General features: G+C 34.7%; 1 protein-coding gene and 1 long non-coding RNA gene across 3 annotated transcripts; both read right to left on the bottom strand.

Moving 5' to 3' along the window:
• Positions 1 to 7,697: 7,697 nt before the first annotated feature.
• LOC25502519 (protein SEEDLING PLASTID DEVELOPMENT 1) lies at positions 7,698 to 17,061 on the bottom strand. Of its 2 annotated transcripts, none has more exons than XM_013590059.3 (6): positions 15,847 to 17,061; positions 12,911 to 13,073; positions 12,596 to 12,831; positions 10,287 to 10,466; positions 10,080 to 10,202; positions 7,698 to 8,241 (listed from the first exon to the last, which is right to left on the bottom strand). In XM_013590059.3, exons 1-6 carry the CDS (start codon positions 16,792 to 16,794, stop codon positions 7,927 to 7,929), a joined length of 1,965 nt encoding a protein of 654 aa, XP_013445513.1. In that variant the 5' UTR covers positions 16,795 to 17,061; the 3' UTR covers positions 7,698 to 7,926. The 2 variants fall into 2 exon arrangements, with proteins under 2 accessions (XP_013445513.1, XP_024628507.1); XM_024772739.2 differs by having other exon boundaries at positions 8,065 to 8,293.
• Positions 13,612 to 15,836, bottom strand: LOC120577369 (uncharacterized). The gene is made up of 2 exons (XR_005643425.1): positions 14,756 to 15,836; positions 13,612 to 14,661 (listed from the first exon to the last, which is right to left on the bottom strand). It is a non-coding gene; the product is annotated as an uncharacterized lncRNA (long non-coding RNA).
• Positions 17,062 to 17,567: the final 506 nt, after the last annotated feature.

The following is a 17,567-nucleotide window of genomic DNA, read 5'->3' as shown; positions in this document are numbered from 1 at the left end:
ACCAAGGAAATATGCTCAGTAAAATTAAAAAAAATGTACTCTTTCTTCTTCTATCTGAAGATATCAACGAGAAAGACATTTTTTGGGGGGCAATTTGTTAGCCTGTATTTTCAACAGGCTATCATAAATGCGGTCAATGAAGTTTGACCCAGATTTTTTGAAGAGAACAAAGCAAGCTCAAGCCTCAAGTTCGACAGTCGAAGTGACGACCAAAAGATTTGCTGATCAAAAGGTTCGTTCGACGAAGCGAAGAAGACATCGAAGAGCGGTTGGCATCGAAGGGAGGAGATAAATGGAGGTTTCTCACCGAAGAGGCGTTATTTGGAGTTCAAATACGCCTGTAGCAGTTATTAGCGGTTATGTCTTAAACGTGTCCGTAGGCAGTTACTTAGTATAAGTAGCATTTTTCTCTATGGAAAACGGGTCACAATTCAAACATACCGAAAGCTTAAACACTCAAACTATCCGCACACACACAAAGGAGAAACGAGTAAACAAGCCATAGCGTATGAATCTGTGTACCAACCTTTTCTTTCTTTTTTACATTCATTTACTTTAATCTAATTTCTAGGTTAGCTCTTTAGTCTAGACTCTTTTCTTTTTCCTTTATCCTTTAAATCCTTTGCATCGATCCATTAAAGATAATCTCGACGGGTCTCACCCTGTTTCTGGATTTCGACGGTTATATTCATAGTTCGCTAGAATAGTCACCAAACGAAGTTGAACAATCAAGCAGAAATGGTCTTGAGATTTTCTGTGTACGGTGCTTGATGCACGAAGTCGTGCTTCGGTGGGGTGACGTGCACTAGAGCTAGCATGTTCTTTCGAGCGACTTGCATTGAACCGACCGGTTTCTTGTCCGCGTGTCAGCGTGAGATTGACTTTCTAGCCGGTTCAGAACAAGATCAAAATGCTTCAGTTGTGGAGCTTGTGAATTCACTACAACAACAAAAGTTATACCGTAAATTTACTCTTACTCTAACTATAAATTTAGATTATGAGTTTGTGAGAGAAATAATTGATTCTATAATGAGTTAAGAGATCAAAACGTAACAAAAAATAATAATTCTGTAATCGATATAAAATCCCATGAATAGTTAAAGTATTGAATATGTAATTTAGCTATATAGTATCTATGATTGTACTTTTATCCTTTTTGTAAAGATTCATTATTTGGTGCTAAATAAAAAATCTTGTAAAGGTTCATGATAACTTATGTCTTAAGGACTATTAAGGATTTCACAAATGGTCAATATTTATTATTTTAGAAAAATAAATTAGCATAATTTTTTCGAATAAATTTCTACTTTAAGTTCCTTAACATGTGTCCTAAAGTACAAGTTAGTATTTCTCTAATATTAATTGGCTTATTAAAGCTAAAGCTTTGTCCACGAACATGTGCTATCATTCAATTCGTAGCTTTGCGAAAGTCACTCAACTTTCAAACTTACAAGCAGGATCAAACCAGAAATCCTAGGATATGTTGTGCAATCTTTTTCCAAAAAGTACATGAATGTTCATCATATTCATAGGTTGCTTTATGAATAAGATGAAGAAAACCGTTTTTGTATGAAAATAACTGTCTTTCAACATAGATTTGTAAATAAAATGCAAGTAACATGATTAAAGAAAAGTTTAAACGCAGAAACTTAAAGAAAAGGTAAATTGCATTGCATTAATGTAAAGGTGGTTCAATTAACATGATTTGGGATCTAACATGAGACTATTGTTCATTTAATCCTTTCAGAAATTTGATTACCTTGTCTTGTTCCTTGTATTTTGAAAATCCAAAGCAGCGCCACAAGTGCAAGGAATTGCACAAGTGCAATCTTTGGTATGGCGGAAATTGTTGATTTCTTCCCACATCGCAGTTAATTGAGTATAGTAATTAGAGATATCGAGGGTACCTTGTTGAAATCGAGTTAGGTCATCTTGAATATCAGCGATTCAAAAAATATCCCCTTGTGAAAAACGAAGTTCAAGATTTGTCCAAACAGAGGAGGCTTTGTCGATCCATAAAATGGATTTAGAAATACTTTCAAAAATTGAGCATTGAAGCCATGAGAGAACCATGTTGTTGCAGATTAGGTCATATCTCTGACGCTATTCACAAATGTATTGCTTGACGCTGGTACTTTGAGTGCTAGAATTCTATAAGTGATTTGCGACCCATTTTTCTTATGAAAAACTACTATATATACATAGGAAAAATAACTGCAGAACCTAAATTGCAAAAAAATTGCATGTCTTCGACGAGAAACTGCATGCCTTCCACGTGTCTGGACACTTGAAATCACATTCTTTACTAAATTATCTGTCTGTCGAACTGTGGCTTGTGTTGAATACTCTCAGTATCTGTCGAATTCAGCAACTCCAATCATGGACTCAGAGAATTTTACAGCTTTAAACCTTCTTTTACCTGTTGAATATACACAAGATAAAATGCAGTCTAACATGGAGGCAACAATGTGAAAAATGCTCCGGTATGGTGACGACCAAGTCTTCACAGTGGAACGGAGGGTGCCTGTAGGCACGTTGGCACTCCAACGCCCAAGTCAGTGTAGGAAATGAGGTTGGATCTGTAAAAAAATGCGTGGAAAAGTGAATCATTCCTTGTGGTGAAGCAAAGTCACCCTTATATAGGCGCGCATAAGAACAACTGTCTACGTGAGATGTGGTGCCTCATCAAAAGGCCATTAGAGGACACGTGTATGGTGCTTGATGCAAGGAGGCGTGCTTCGGTGGGGTGACGTGCACCAGAGCTAGCATGTTCTTTCAAACGACGTGCATTGATCCGATCAGTTTCGTATCCACGTGTCAGCGTGATATTGACTTTCTAGCCGATCCAAAACAAGATCCAAATGCTTCAATTGTGGAGCTTATGAATTCACTACAACAACAGAAGGTATACTGTGAAGTTACTTTTACTCTAACTATAAATTTAGGTTATGAGTTTGTGAGAGAAATATTAAAATCCCATGAATAGTTATAATATTAAATATGTAATTTAACTATATAGTATCTATGATTGTACTTTTATCCTTTTTGTAAAGATTCATTCTTTGGTGCTAAATAAAAAATCTTGTTCGTAAAGATTCCATTCAGTTAGGTATATTAGGTTAATAACTTATATCTTAAGGATATGATTTCATAAATGGTAAATATTTATTATTTTAGAAAAATAAATTAGCATAATTTTTTCGACAAATTTCTACTTTAGTTCTTTAACATGTGTTCTAAGACACAAGTTAGTACTCCCTCCGTTCCAAATTGTATGTCACTTTAAAAAAAAATATTTATCCCAAATTGTATGTCGCTTTACAATACCAATGAGAAATTAATGTTACTTTTCCTATTATATCCTTAACTATTTATTACTCTCTCTTATTTCAATTCCTTCATTTATCTTTTCCATATCATTTATTGAGGACAATTTTGTAAAACAACTCATAATATCTCTTTCCCACACAATATTAATTACATTTCTTAATATGTGTGAAATGCCCAAAACATCATATAATTTGGGACGGAGGGAGTATTTCTCTAATATTAATTGGCTTATTAAAGCTAAAGCTTTGTCCACGAACATGTGCTATCATTCAATTCGTAGCTTTGGGAAAGTCACTCAGCTTTGTTTAATATAGAACAATTAATGGGATGCGGCCCAATGACACAGCTTGGAAGTTGACCTCCATAGCAACATTCAACAAAAGATAATCCAATATTTAAGATTCTAATTCCTTAAGTCTCTCTTTTTCTTTTTGGTGGATTGTTTAAAAGATTCTTTGAGTCTTTATGAAATTTTTTAGTCATTTTATGAATATAGTATTCTTCACGCCATATTTAGTGCCTATATAAATTTGAATATGATAGGATTATAAAGAAGATAAGTATCGTATGTGAGTAAAAAAAGAGTATGTGATATAAATTATTTTTAGGGGAAAAGAGTATGTGATATAAACACACAAAAAAGTGAGGATACATGATGGTGTATAAAACAAATAAATGTGGGTCTTTATTTATTTATTTATTTATGTTTTTTTAGTTAGTTATTTAAATTTCACATCGTTCATATCAGTTGACTTATGTTCACGGGACTTGTGGGTCTTTATTTTTATCACATGCAAAAACTAAAAGAAGAAAAGAAAAGCTACAAAGACATCTAATTCATACCACATGCATCGGCTATTATAATAGATGATAAATCAACTAATAGAATAATTCTCCCAGACTTGCAAATTGGAGGAGATAAATGAAGTATATCTAAACTTGTCTCAACATAACTCTCATAATGCTATTAATAGAAATAAACTCCTAGAAAATTTTGGATTCAAACTCAATAATCACATCACACACACCTTAATTAAAACTAGGCTAAACTCCACTTTTAGCCCCCTAAATTTCAAAATATTGCGATTTTGGTCCCCTATTAAAAAAAACGGCAAAAGTGACCTCATATATTTAGGGAAATATGCTCTTTTGACCTCCTAACATAAGGGAAATATGCTTTTTGACCTCTTATCTTTACAAAAAGTTGCGAATATAGCCCTTTTTTTGGGACACGTGGCGTCTTCTCAGCAATTTTGGGACGAAATGGGCCAAAATTACCATTTTTTTTAATAGGGGGCTAAAATTGCAACATTTTAAAATATAGGGGGCGAAAAGTGCAGTTTAACCTTAAAACTATTGTCTAAAGTAAGATTGATGCCATTCGGAATAGCTAGCAGCTTAACTATCATGTTGGAAGAAAAACCACAAGAATCGAATAACCCAACTCTAACCAAATTTAGGTGAATAAATTCCGTCTACATCAGCCTCTCAAATTAAGTTATCTGCACAAGTGTTACCAATGAAGATATTCTTGAACAGTGATTGAATATTAAGGGGGATAGTCATGGGTAAATGATGAAATTTATTAATTATCATGAAAGGAAATTATTACCATAAAAGGAAGCTATTTTTGACTTTTTATAAATTAATTACACAATTTCAATGCATTAACTGCTATATAATTTTTTTAGTATGCTTAACCAGTGTCCGAGGGCACAGGTTATTATTTCCATTTTCTATATTAAAATTACAATTAATAATAAAACATATAAGGGTGTCACACAATCTCATTGTTCAAAAGTACTTCATTTTGATTAAAAATAGTGCAGCAGAAATAAGTTTAAAACACAGTCACATCATCTTAATAATTAAACTGAATTCAAACATGAATCTCAAACTAAAATATGAAAATTAAAAAGAAACTCCAATTCCTCAGAATCAGAGCATTGACACAATTTAAACTCCAAGCGACAATAAAAGTTGACAAGAAAGGTTCCTCGCCATCCTTCGAGACTCAAAACTTCTAAGGTTCCTCGTCATGAGTATATGTAGATATTGTTGAAATTTGGGGCATAACTCATCCTTACAAAACCGGCTTGTGAGGTGAGAAGTGTCTCCTCTTTATAAATTCTCATCAATCAAGAGTCTCGTCTATCCGATGTAGGACTTAAGTTTTTCCCAATAGGTACAAGCATCCAAAACGACAATTAAAACAGGGGTGAGCATACATTCAAAATAGTGTTGGTGCATAAAATCATGAGTGGACTCAAAGAGATAGAAAACATTTTCACAATTAATTATCATCATTTAACAATCATCATTTGATCATCATCGTTTAGTAATCACTATTCAATATCACATCTCAATCATCATCATTTAATAAAGATCAATTATTCATCATCGTTTAATAATCACAATTTGGTCACTCAAAATATAACATGACAATTATCATTTACGAATTCACACTCATCAATAAAATATATTTATGTATGCAATGCTCATAAATTCGATCAAATATGCATGTGGTACCAAATTTACTCACCGATTTTGGATATCAAAGGTATATTACTGATTTTATTCTACCCATATTTAAATACATATCTTCAAATAGACTCGACCATGAATGTCAAAATTTACTCATCAATACACACCGTCAAATAACTCATTACTACACATCGTCGAATAATTCATCCTTACACATCGTCAAATAATTCATCATTACACATCGTCAATTAATTCATATTTTTGCTCATCACTTAATATAACCTCAATTCAATTCATCATCTAAAACATACTATTTCAAAACATGTCATGTTTCGACACTCATCCTAACTTAACTAACATTGAAAGTTAATCTCTTAAGGTCATCATCCTATTACCTTGAACCCTACTATTATCCAAGTACACTCCACAATTAATCATCAACTAACTGATTTGATTTACTAATTTAAGTTCACTAAAATCCCTTTAAACATTACACTTTTAACTAGAACGGTCATCTTCATAATATCGCAAAATAGTGCACAAGTAATATTAAACTACAAAACTTTCCAGTAATATACTACTATATTTTAGCTTTCAAACTAAACTGGGTTCACTCAAAAATAAGTTTTCTAGTTGTTTACCGGTGTTTTTGGTAAACAAAAGGACTAGTTTTGATTATTACAAGCAAGATCAAACCATAAATCCTGTGACATGTTATGCAATCTTTTTCCAAAAATTGTATGAATCTTCATCATATTCATAGGTTGTTTTATGAACAAGATGAAGAAAACTATTTTTTATATGAAAATAACTGTCTTTCGACAGAGATCAGTAAAGGAAACACAAGTAAAAGACTTGAAAGTAAAATAAAAAATGCAAGTAAAAGATTTTAAAGTTTAAACGCATAAACTTAAAGAAATGGTAAATTGCATTGCATTAATGTTAATGTGGTTCGACAAATCAGATTACATACATTTTGTATGACTCTTTTCTCTGGACGCTGGTACTTCGAGTGCTAGAATTCTATAAGTGATTTGCGACCTTTTTTACATAGAGAAAATAACTGCAGAACCTAAACTGCTAAAAATTGCATGTCTTCCACGTGTCTGGACTGGACACTTGAAACAACTTGAAACCAACTTCTTTATTAAACTAACTGCCCGTCGGTTTCCACCTTCTTGTCGAAAAAACATCCAATGCTTGTCGAATTGTGAAAGTTAACTAAATTAGCATTGTAATGAAAATTTGCAAAGAAGACCTTGAAACCGGCTCAAATTCACCTAACCAAACAACTCTGTGGTGGTGCTAAGGTTTTTACTAGATCAATCAAGTTATCTTTTCAGAAAAAGAGTAAAAGAACACGAGTAAGGTGTTCTGATCTCTACATGATCTTTGTGTGGTATTTTAATCGTAGCTTGAGTTGTAGGCATCCTAATGGAGTGGGACCAATGACATTTGAAAGCTAACATTTATATCTACAACTTTCAGAAGACACAAAAGTCCAATTAACCCAATAAAACGGTGAAAAATGCAATTTATGTGAAGCAGAGAAAAGCTGCACAATGTGCATGAAAGCTGCACAACGCACAAGATTGAAGACCCGGAATGTTTCGGCTACTGCCTAATACGCGATGTGCAAAGATATGTGCGATGCGCAGTTGCGGTTCATAAAAAATGGGATTTTTGAGTTCTATAAAAGCAGAAAGCCACGATGATCATTTTTTGCCAAAACAGAAACGTATTTCGAAGAAAAGGGATACAAAATATTGATAAATGTTGAGGATCTCTAATACCAATGGAGTGTACTAGCATTTCCTTCGGGTAGCTGTCCTGCCATTATGATCTATCTGTAACTTATAGGTGTGCGGATATTACTCTCCATGTAATATAAAGTATGCGCAAGTATACACAAGAGAAAACTTACATAAAATACCATAGATGTTGTTCTCTACTCATAAGTATGACATGCAGACATGAAATGTTGAGAGATTTATGTGCTTTAAGGGAATTATAGACAGTTATAAACATTATAAATATTTACTAAAGAACAGCACCTATCCATAGGTAAGTTTAGTCCAAGATATAACATATGCAATCAAGCGAACATGTTAACTACTCGGGCAGTAAAGGCAATCTATTGAAGTTGTTCAGTGAGCCATTGGAACTGCCATTGGAGGAGGTAAAATCATCAAATTCACTTTCATCATCGAACTCAGAAGTTTCACTAGTTATCATTTCATCCGACCCGTAATGGGATGGCAGGATGCGCAGATGATGTACATCTGACTCTCGACAGATTCTCCTTGCTTCTAGTTGATAGCTACGAACAAGGTCCAGCTGAAGTGATACTACCGGATATGACCTTGGTAGTAGATCCACAGGTTCTCCCTTAGGAATCACTACATGCTCTATAGCCATTCTTGCCTCCTGAAATGAGAATGTGATCATGAATCTCTTCAATGTAAGTGTCCATTTTCAGCTGTAAAATATCACAGGTGTGTCTTATAGTCCAAGCTGAAGATTACAGAACATTTTGGCAATGTATTTGGTAATTATACGTCATGTCATAATATAAGTAATAATCAATCATCAGATATGGGCTTCACAAAAAGAAAGGAAAAAAGGCAGCTTGGACTTCCTTGACGTCATAATCACTTCGTCATTATGGTGTCATTTACTGTTGTTGCTACGGCCATGGCAGTGATGGCACCAAACTTAACTAAGGGAACATGTTAGGAATCCGGGATTAACATCGGTTGATTAAATTGATTAACAAAAGAAAAGTAGCAGAATTGCTCTTACGAGAAAATGATAACAGCCAGAGGCAAAGCTCCTTAGCCCGCCCAAACCCCCCCCCCCCCCACATACATTTATTCCTTTCCCATAACAGAATCCCCACAAAGGTGGATACTACAGCCACATCAATAACTAATCCCATTTTCATTGCTGCTCTCTTTCTTCCTTCTAGAACATACCTTCCAGCGCACCCCAAATCCAGTACCTGATCCATTTCCTGGAATATATTATTTATTATTGGGATCTAAGGCCCCAATCAGAACTCCTCCTTTCATCTCAGTCAATTTTCCCTGCTCTATTGTCAAACTAAAGTATCCTTTACTCAGTTTACTGCAACTCCTCATTCAGCAATAATTTCAATTATGCCAACCAGAATAGGGTTAAATAAGTTTTTGGTCCCTATCAAATTTTCAAATTTCACTTTTTAGTCCCTTAAATATTTTCATCCGGGTTTAGTCCCCCAAATATTTTCTATCGCCCCCCCTACTTTTAAGTAAACTCTTGTGTGTCCTTCAAAATTTTGAAACAGTTTTAGTAGTCATGTTTAGTACATTATAGAATATCCCTTTCAAAGGCCCTTTGGCCCTCTTTTGTACCAAAGAAAAAAAACAAAAAAAAGAATCTCCCTTGCAAAAGTTTTAATGTTTTTAACGAAGGGATGAATTAAATATGAATTTTTATGTTATTCGCGCTTAAAAATTGAAATTTAATCAAACTTTGTTAAAGAACTCTAAATTTTTGTGTGAAATATTGTTGTAATATTTTAAACATCTATGTAAAAATTCATTCAAAAATATGAAGGGTACACATGAGTTAACTTAACATGGACCAAAAGTCATGATGAAAAACATTTGAGGACCAATGTTTGTTGAAATTGTTTTATAGGGACTAAAAACGACATTTGAGATATTGAAAGGACAAAAAACTTATTTAACTCATTATTTTTACCCTCTAAGGCCTCAGATAAAATTTTACTCTTTAACTAGAGGCATCCCCATCAAAACTCAACATTCCAACCGGCTAAAATGGTTTTGTTACTGAAATTAGGACTTGTCCATGTTTTTCTCAGACAGGCAATTTTGAGCATGGATTTCTTCCATCTGCATCAACTTCAAAAGAGAAGAAAAAACCAAAAGGCATAATGGATAGAAATAAATCATAATGAAAATATCTATCTTAACTCCAAAGCATGCTTAATTCTGATGTCTGTTATATTTCTAGGTACAAAAAACTTCAAAACTCAAGGTATGAAGCTAATATAGCGAGCAAGGATACCGTGGTTAACCAGAATGAAAGGAAATTATGCTGAATCAGAATTTCAAACAGCTCAACTGGTTTTGTTACTGAATCTATTTCATATTTCCCAGACAGCTTAAGGATTTCGAGAATGGATTTGTTCCATCGACATCAAACAAATGCCATAAGCAATAGTGGATAGAAATAAATCAAAACTATAATATCTATATTACCTCCAAAGCATCAGCCTTCTCCGAATCTTTTATCTTATCAATTGATCCAAAAACAATTAACCCATCTTCATAATCACTTAGTAATGCTCGTATGGCTTTTGTTACATGCTCCAACGAACTTGTCTAGAGTGGAAAAAACATTGTTTAGTAAACTATGCTGACAAGTACAGTTGCAAAAATAACAAAAGAATCTTAGGCAATTATTACCTTTGTCACATAAATGGGAATATCATTAGATTTGAAGGCAGCTTGGATCTTTGAATTCTTCTTTAGCTTTGATTGCAAGGCAAGTAAAGCGTTCGCCTCACTAATATTATCAGTCAATTGAAGGTCCGCATCATTCATTTTCAACTGTTTAACCCCTTGAATAACAGTTGCCTCTAAAATCTATAATTACTGAGCATTCTGTAAGTTAATCAGCCAATGAAGAAATATAAAATTTAAAACAGCGTTAAAGCATGACCACTATTTTAATTTATAATAGAGGCTTGAATGTCTTTTTCATCCAAATAAATATGCCATTGTTTACTTTTAGTTCCTAAAAAAACATAGAAAAAATTCCTTGGACCCTTATTATTTTGTTTTTATCAATCTACTGTTTATTCATGTTGAACTTTTGTTTTTATCAATGTACTGTTTATTCATGTTGAACTTAGACCCTGCAATGCTAACAAGTGTCGTGAGGGCTGTTAAGAAGTCTAAAACAAAAACTTTATCTTAGGAATTGTGCATTCAACATATTGAAACTTAAAAATCGCCTTTTTCTATCTAAAACTTATCACTTATTTCCTTTTTTGCCTTCCCTAAACCCGAAACACTTGCTAGCATAACCCTATTTTCAACATGTTGACTAATCCCTAAAATATGGATCATATGAAGACTAAAATTAATACGGTCCACATATTAAAGGAATTAATTTCAAAATGAACAAATATTACATAGATTTAAATCAAATAGAGAGCAAGAGTGAAAAGTGGTATATTTTACGGACAAAAAAAAGGATTAAAAGAAAAATTGATATATTTGCAGGACGAAAAAAGATATTCAGGCCTGTAATAAACAGTGTTTACTAACTGTCAACTTATATAATGGAAAATTAACTAGAAAACATTAAATAATATATGGCTTAAATATGTTTTCACTTCCCCAAGATATTGAATTTTTGTCTCATTTATAAAAATGTGTCAACGTTGGCTCCATTTGCAAAATGTGTCAATCTAATTCTCCCTTGCAGGTATTTCTACAATTCATTCTTCTCAACTCAACACTGCAAGACTGTATCACTTTCTGGCATATCCCTCCACAGTCTCTAAAGCAATCTTTCTAAATAACTATAGCCTATAGGGACCAAGCTGACACATTTTCAGAAATGAGAACCAAAAGACGGAATATTTTTCAGGGACTAATATCGAACGCTGCCATACTTTGGGGGACAAAATGTTTAAGCCAAAAACTAAAGAAGCTTAAACATGTAAGACTCAATGACTCGGTTAAAATTGATCCTTTTATTTTTTCTCTCTCTCTCTTTGCCTCCCACACCCTGATTAGACTTTCATGATGAAATACTTTATTGCATTTTTGCTTTTACTTTCCTTTCTCGCCCTCCCCTCTCTTCCTTTCATATTTATTTTATACTTTTACCTATTTTGTGTTTATTATTTATTCAGTCTTCAAAGTATTAAGTTATGCTGTATATCTTTAACAACATAATCTAGGTCAAATACCTCCCCAGGTTCTTTAAGTTTCATGTTTGTTTCAGATAAATCCTTTAAGTTTCTAAGGTTTAACATGGGTTCTTTAAGTTTTGAGTTTGTTTCGGATAGGTCCTTTAAGTTTCTAAGGTTTCAGATAAGTCCTTTAAGTTTCGAGTTTGTTTCAGATATGTCCTTTTTGTCAACCTCCGTTAAGCCAAAGTTGATCTGTCCGTTAAGCCAAAACTGATCTGGTTGGGGAAAAATTGATGCCAAGTGTCAAAGAGAACCACCTCACCCACTTAACGGACAAATCATCTTTGGCTTAACGGACATAACAGCTTTGGCTTAACGGAGGTTGACAGAAAGGACCTATCCGAAACAAACTCGAAACTTAAAGAACCTATCTGAAACTTTAGAAACTTAAAGGACCTATCCGAAACAAACGTGAAACTTAAAGGACCCAGGGAGGTATTTCGCCTATAATCTATAATAAACGAGAGGCCTTTTGGAACGGGAAACAAGAGGCTTCACCAATATTAGTGACTTGAGTTGTATCAGCAAGAGTGATGTGTGAGGTGTTTTGTAGATGACAATTTCAATAAACAAATAGGACTAACAACTTTGGATCAAAGGAAGCTTTCAAAAAATAATATGATCGCAACTTGTATATATCAATAAGATAAATCAAACTTATGTTGACATTATAAATATTATTGATAAAAAGAAGTAAAACATAGCACACAAGCAAAACGCAATCTCTTGGTGATAATATAAATGCTCATTTCATAAATTAGACTCAGTTGTTGGGTGATGATGTCTTACCCCGTAACAAAATAGACGAAGTGGCAATCTGTGCTCCCAAGAATCCTCTAACATGTCGATAGGCAACATCAAAGGTGATTCATCTTGCCTGGTTTGGACATCAGCTCTTTCTGGAGCATCTTCAAGCATAATTTCACCACCATTTTCAAGAGGGCTGTTAATAACAGGTCCCTTTTGTAAAATCTCTTCCTGCTCTTGAGACTTCATTTTACGCACTTCTACATTTGGAAGACGACCTATACCAACAAGAAAAGAGAGCATACTTCTAATTAATCAATCTACTGCAATGTTTATTTGAACAGGGTGGGTACTTACCTGAAAGAATAGCATCCACAGTTGCTTCAAGGCTGCGGTGAATGCGCAACTGTGTCTTTGAAATAATCTCAACTGCACAACTAAATGTTGATGGGCCTTTCCTCTCCAGTACTGTCTTCTGAACACCCCTGCGGCTGGCCTCTTCATCTCCGAGTGTCACACTCTAAAGTGATAGTAGAGATGTATAACAAAAGAGAATTAATAAACACAAAGTAGGGAGAATAGGTTCACTTATATTTCTGCAGAAAACTTATTACACATATAATGACAGAGGAAAGAGAAAAAGGAGACAACGGGCCTGTTGATTAAGATCTACGAAGCCCAGGTACACCAAAAATGAAAGAGTCGGTGTCGAACCATATAGGACACTGGCACTCCCTGGATATGCGTCCCAAAAGTACCCAAATATATTTTATTTTACGAATTATTATTATGATAATTTGCAAGTACTTCCCAATAACGCACAGATACTTTTCTATATTGAGATACTTGTAGGATACTAACAATGTTTTTTTTTTAAGTTCCGAAGACACTTTTGCTGATATCCTATCATAGACTAGAATATATAATGTTATATGCAGATATTCTATCAGTTTTGATAAACCCATAAGTATTTTCTTATAAATTATGATCGTCTATTATATAATAATGTCAAATGATCAATGTCTCTTATAGAAACCCAAATCAAAGAGAAGCAGAAATTGTATTGTTGATTAGAAACTAGATGTATGAAAGAAGACAAAACCCATGTAACCTTAGCTATTGCTCCTTAGAGAAGAGATGAATCTCTCTCTGCACAACCCAAAGGTTTCTAACAAATAAGATATTGAACGAACAATAAAATATGCTCCTATAATCACGTTTTCTATGCTCGTCACCTCCTCTCAACTTCCCAAGCCCATTTGTTGAGCTTAGGCCCAAAACAGGTATCCTAACACTACCCACCCCTTGGAGAAAAGCCTTGGAAGATAAGGAAATTGACTTCTGAGTACAAATTTATCCTTTCCTAATTCTGACCAGAGGGAGTGAGGAGCTTTGAGCCTCTTCTTGAACCAATTCCCAAGTGTTGTTTTCTGAAGACATCGCTGTTGAACAAACAATTTGCAGAAATTGTTTTGACCAACCCTGAGTGTAAACCTTGATCCAATTAGAAACTGAGATTTGGAAGCATCAGTAGGTCCTGACGATGAGGACCCTTAAAACTTGTACTGTTTTAGAGAATTCAGAATTGCCATGCTTTACAATTTATAAAGCATATCATAAACCAAGTGCCTAGGAAGTATAATGTGCAAAAACTATCCGACATCCACTTCAAAGATTTGTCCCTTCCTAGAGAGGTACCGGAATGGAGTTTCAAGGTTGGATGTGAAACAACCAACTATTTTGTTTTCTGAATTATGGGCAACAACATCCTTTACATAGATGACAACAAGGAAGATAGCTATGAAGGAAAGGTGCCTCTGCAACACAAAACCTGCAGTATAGGCACCTAACATAAGTGTTGTATTCCGCACAATCGTAGCGCTCTTATTTATCTCTTGATCAAACCATGCCATTTCATTTTTTAGCATTGTTATCCGTAGTTTCTTCCTCACATTTTGTAAGACTTTCCCCGGCAAAATGGCAGAAGTGTTGCAAGGTATCAAATAGACTTGTAGTTGATGAAACACTTGGTCACCAAATGTCATGATACTTCTATTTCTAGGCTCATGTGCATGTGGTTTTATTATTAGTAGACAGTGAAGGCAGCACTAAGAATAAAAGCAAGGAAGTGAGAGACTAACAAAGAAATGTCTTGTTATAACAAGGACCAATATTTGTAGCTTTCCTGATAAAAGTATTCACCTTTGTAAATCAGACTGAGCTGAACATATATGTAACCAAACAATTTCAGGGTCGCGCCATTATCCGGGTACACCCACAAAACCTTCACAAAGCTTGAGAGTGCAATTCTAAAATGTTCCACCATTTTTTGTACTTGTACTAACCCATTTATGTCATTAATTGTTTTGGTAGCTTGACACACTCTCTTACATGGTGAGAAGAATGGTAAAACACAGAAAATTGGGCAAAAGTTAAACTTCCTCCAATTTCCTGCAACAGAAAATTTCCCCAACCTTGGTGTAAGATCCAGCTCAAAGTCAAAATACAAAACTTCCATATCCCAAAATGCCCTAAGTTTATCGTAGAAGACTAGATGCCTACCCCTCTAAACTCGCCTTGTTATTTTTAGGCAATAAGTCACCCCTAACTCATTCACTATTAGTAAGTAACAGACCACTAATAGTCTAATGCTACAGACACTTAACAGTGAATAAATTCAATAATAGTTAGATTAATACATATGGAGAATAAAACTCCATTCTTTATACCAAATTCACAATGTAACTCTGAACTCAATCAAGGAAATAACATTTACTGAAAAGGAGGATTCAAGATTAACAATTCAAAATACATATGAAAAATGTTTAGCCAAATAACATTAGTATCTAATTTGTAATGGTGCCTCCTCTTGTAAGCAATTGTGGATATTATTGCCACTGTTCACTTATTTTCCTATATTCAAGCCAATAACAACCAAAAAATAAAGCTTGCTAGCACATTTTATTGCTATTCCTTTCCGCACGCGCACTGATAATGAAGTGCATCAACACAATAAGGCACACAACTGCTAGTATATTCAGTTTGATCAGAGGGCATATACACAAAGTCACAAACACAATAGAGGACATAACTCTCAAATCCAATAATTTCATTGATTATATTCGCAACAAGATGCACATGTAGGGACTACAATATGGAATACTCAGTACTCAATAAAGGATTTCAACACATCAGACGAAATATAAAATCTTAATCATGTGTGATGCGACATACCAAAAAAAAAAAAAACTCGAATCTTTCTTAATAAGAATGTATAGGTATGTATCCGTCACCTGTATTCCTCCGACAAGCATCTCTAAGGAAGGATTGCTGATTAGATTCTCAATTGTGATTCCATGAGCAGTGGCAACGAGCTGAATCCCACGCTGTGCAATTGTACTTGCAGCCATTGCTTCAAGTTTGGTACCAATTTCATCAATTACAATCACTTGTGGCATGTGATTTTCAACAGCCTCTATCAATACCTTATGTTGCATATCAGAATTAGGAACTTGCATACGTCGAGCAGTACCTATTCCAGCATGAGGTATATCACCATCACCACCAATCTCATTAGAAGTATCAACAATCATGACACGCTTGTTGTAATCATTTGCCAGCATCCGAGCTATTTCCCTAATGATTGTAGTTTTTCCTACACCTGGAGGCCCAATAAGCAACAAAGAAGACCCATCTTGAACCAAATCTTGCAACAATTTAGCACTTCCTGAAATTGCTCTACCAACACGACAAGTAAGACCAATAATTGTACCTTTCCGATTTCTAATAGCACTTATCCTATGCAATGTTCTACTGATTCCTGCTCGATTGTCAACAGCAAAATCACCAACCTGAGCAGTAGCATACTGAATATCCTCAACAGTGATTGGATACTCCGATATAACAAAATCCCCGGAAGGAAAACGAGCCAACGGTTTCCTCCCTAAATCCATAACCACTTCGATCAACATCTGCACCTCCGGATGCTCACTCACCCGTCTCCGCATCTCCTCCGGCAATAGAGACAGCAAACGCCCCAGTTCAATGTCCGTCTCATCCAAACCAGCCGGATAACTACTACTGACCCGCAAAACAGGAACCGTTCGATGTAGGGACCGAAGAGGAGGATGATGAGAAAATATGTGTGGGGTGATGAAGCGTTTGGGTGATAAGGAGTTCGGAACCGAAAGTTGATTGAGATGAAGATGAAGATGAAGTGGAAGTGGGAATCGTAGTATCATAATTTTGGCGGGAAAAAAATGGAGGTTGTTATCGGCTTCGTTTTTGTGGGTTGGTTTGGTTCGAGGTTTTTCAGTTGACAATCAATCAATGAACGGGAAGGTTGCTGGTTGGTTAGTTGGTTACGTGTTTTGATTTTCCATTGCTTCCAATTTTGTCTTTTTCGTTTCACAAAACAAAGCTTTGTCTTTTCAAAGGGAATCCATTTCCGTGTGTGTAGAGGAGAAGAAGAGCAGGAAGATATTCTGAACGAGTGGCAACCAAGTCATACTTTCCCGTGGTATATACTTTTTACGAGAGTAAATATGTTTTTTTTTTTTAGGAAAAGGATTAAATATGTTTTTTTTTTTAATAAAGGAAAATTAAAGAGTTTTTCTACTTGCATCCTAGTTAATCATGGTTACACCTCAAAATGACAAGATTACCCTTTCATAAAATTTGATTTTCAAAAAGCCTATTCCTTCTTTTTTGGTTACACCCCAAAACCCTTCTTCCAAAACCATAATTCTCCAATCGATCGATTGTGTTCTGCGAAGATTTTCAAAACCATACTTTCTCACGTCCATTCATGATTTCAAAGAAAATTCGAAGCAAATCAGGTTAGCAAGTGTTGTTCTTCAATCGATTGTGTTTTCTTGTTATGGGTTCTCAGTTCTGATTTTGTGTTTTCCTTGTTCTGCGATTCACAGTTCTACGATTTTGTAAAATCAGTTTAAGTAGGTTCATGTAAACTCAGTTTAAGTAGATTCATGTAAACTCAGTTTAAGTAGGTTCA

This window comes from Medicago truncatula, chromosome 8 (assembly GCF_003473485.1).
Source record: "Medicago truncatula cultivar Jemalong A17 chromosome 8, MtrunA17r5.0-ANR, whole genome shotgun sequence".
Taxonomy (NCBI): Eukaryota; Viridiplantae; Streptophyta; class Magnoliopsida; order Fabales; family Fabaceae; genus Medicago; species Medicago truncatula.
This window is presented reverse-complemented; position numbering and strand designations above follow the sequence as displayed.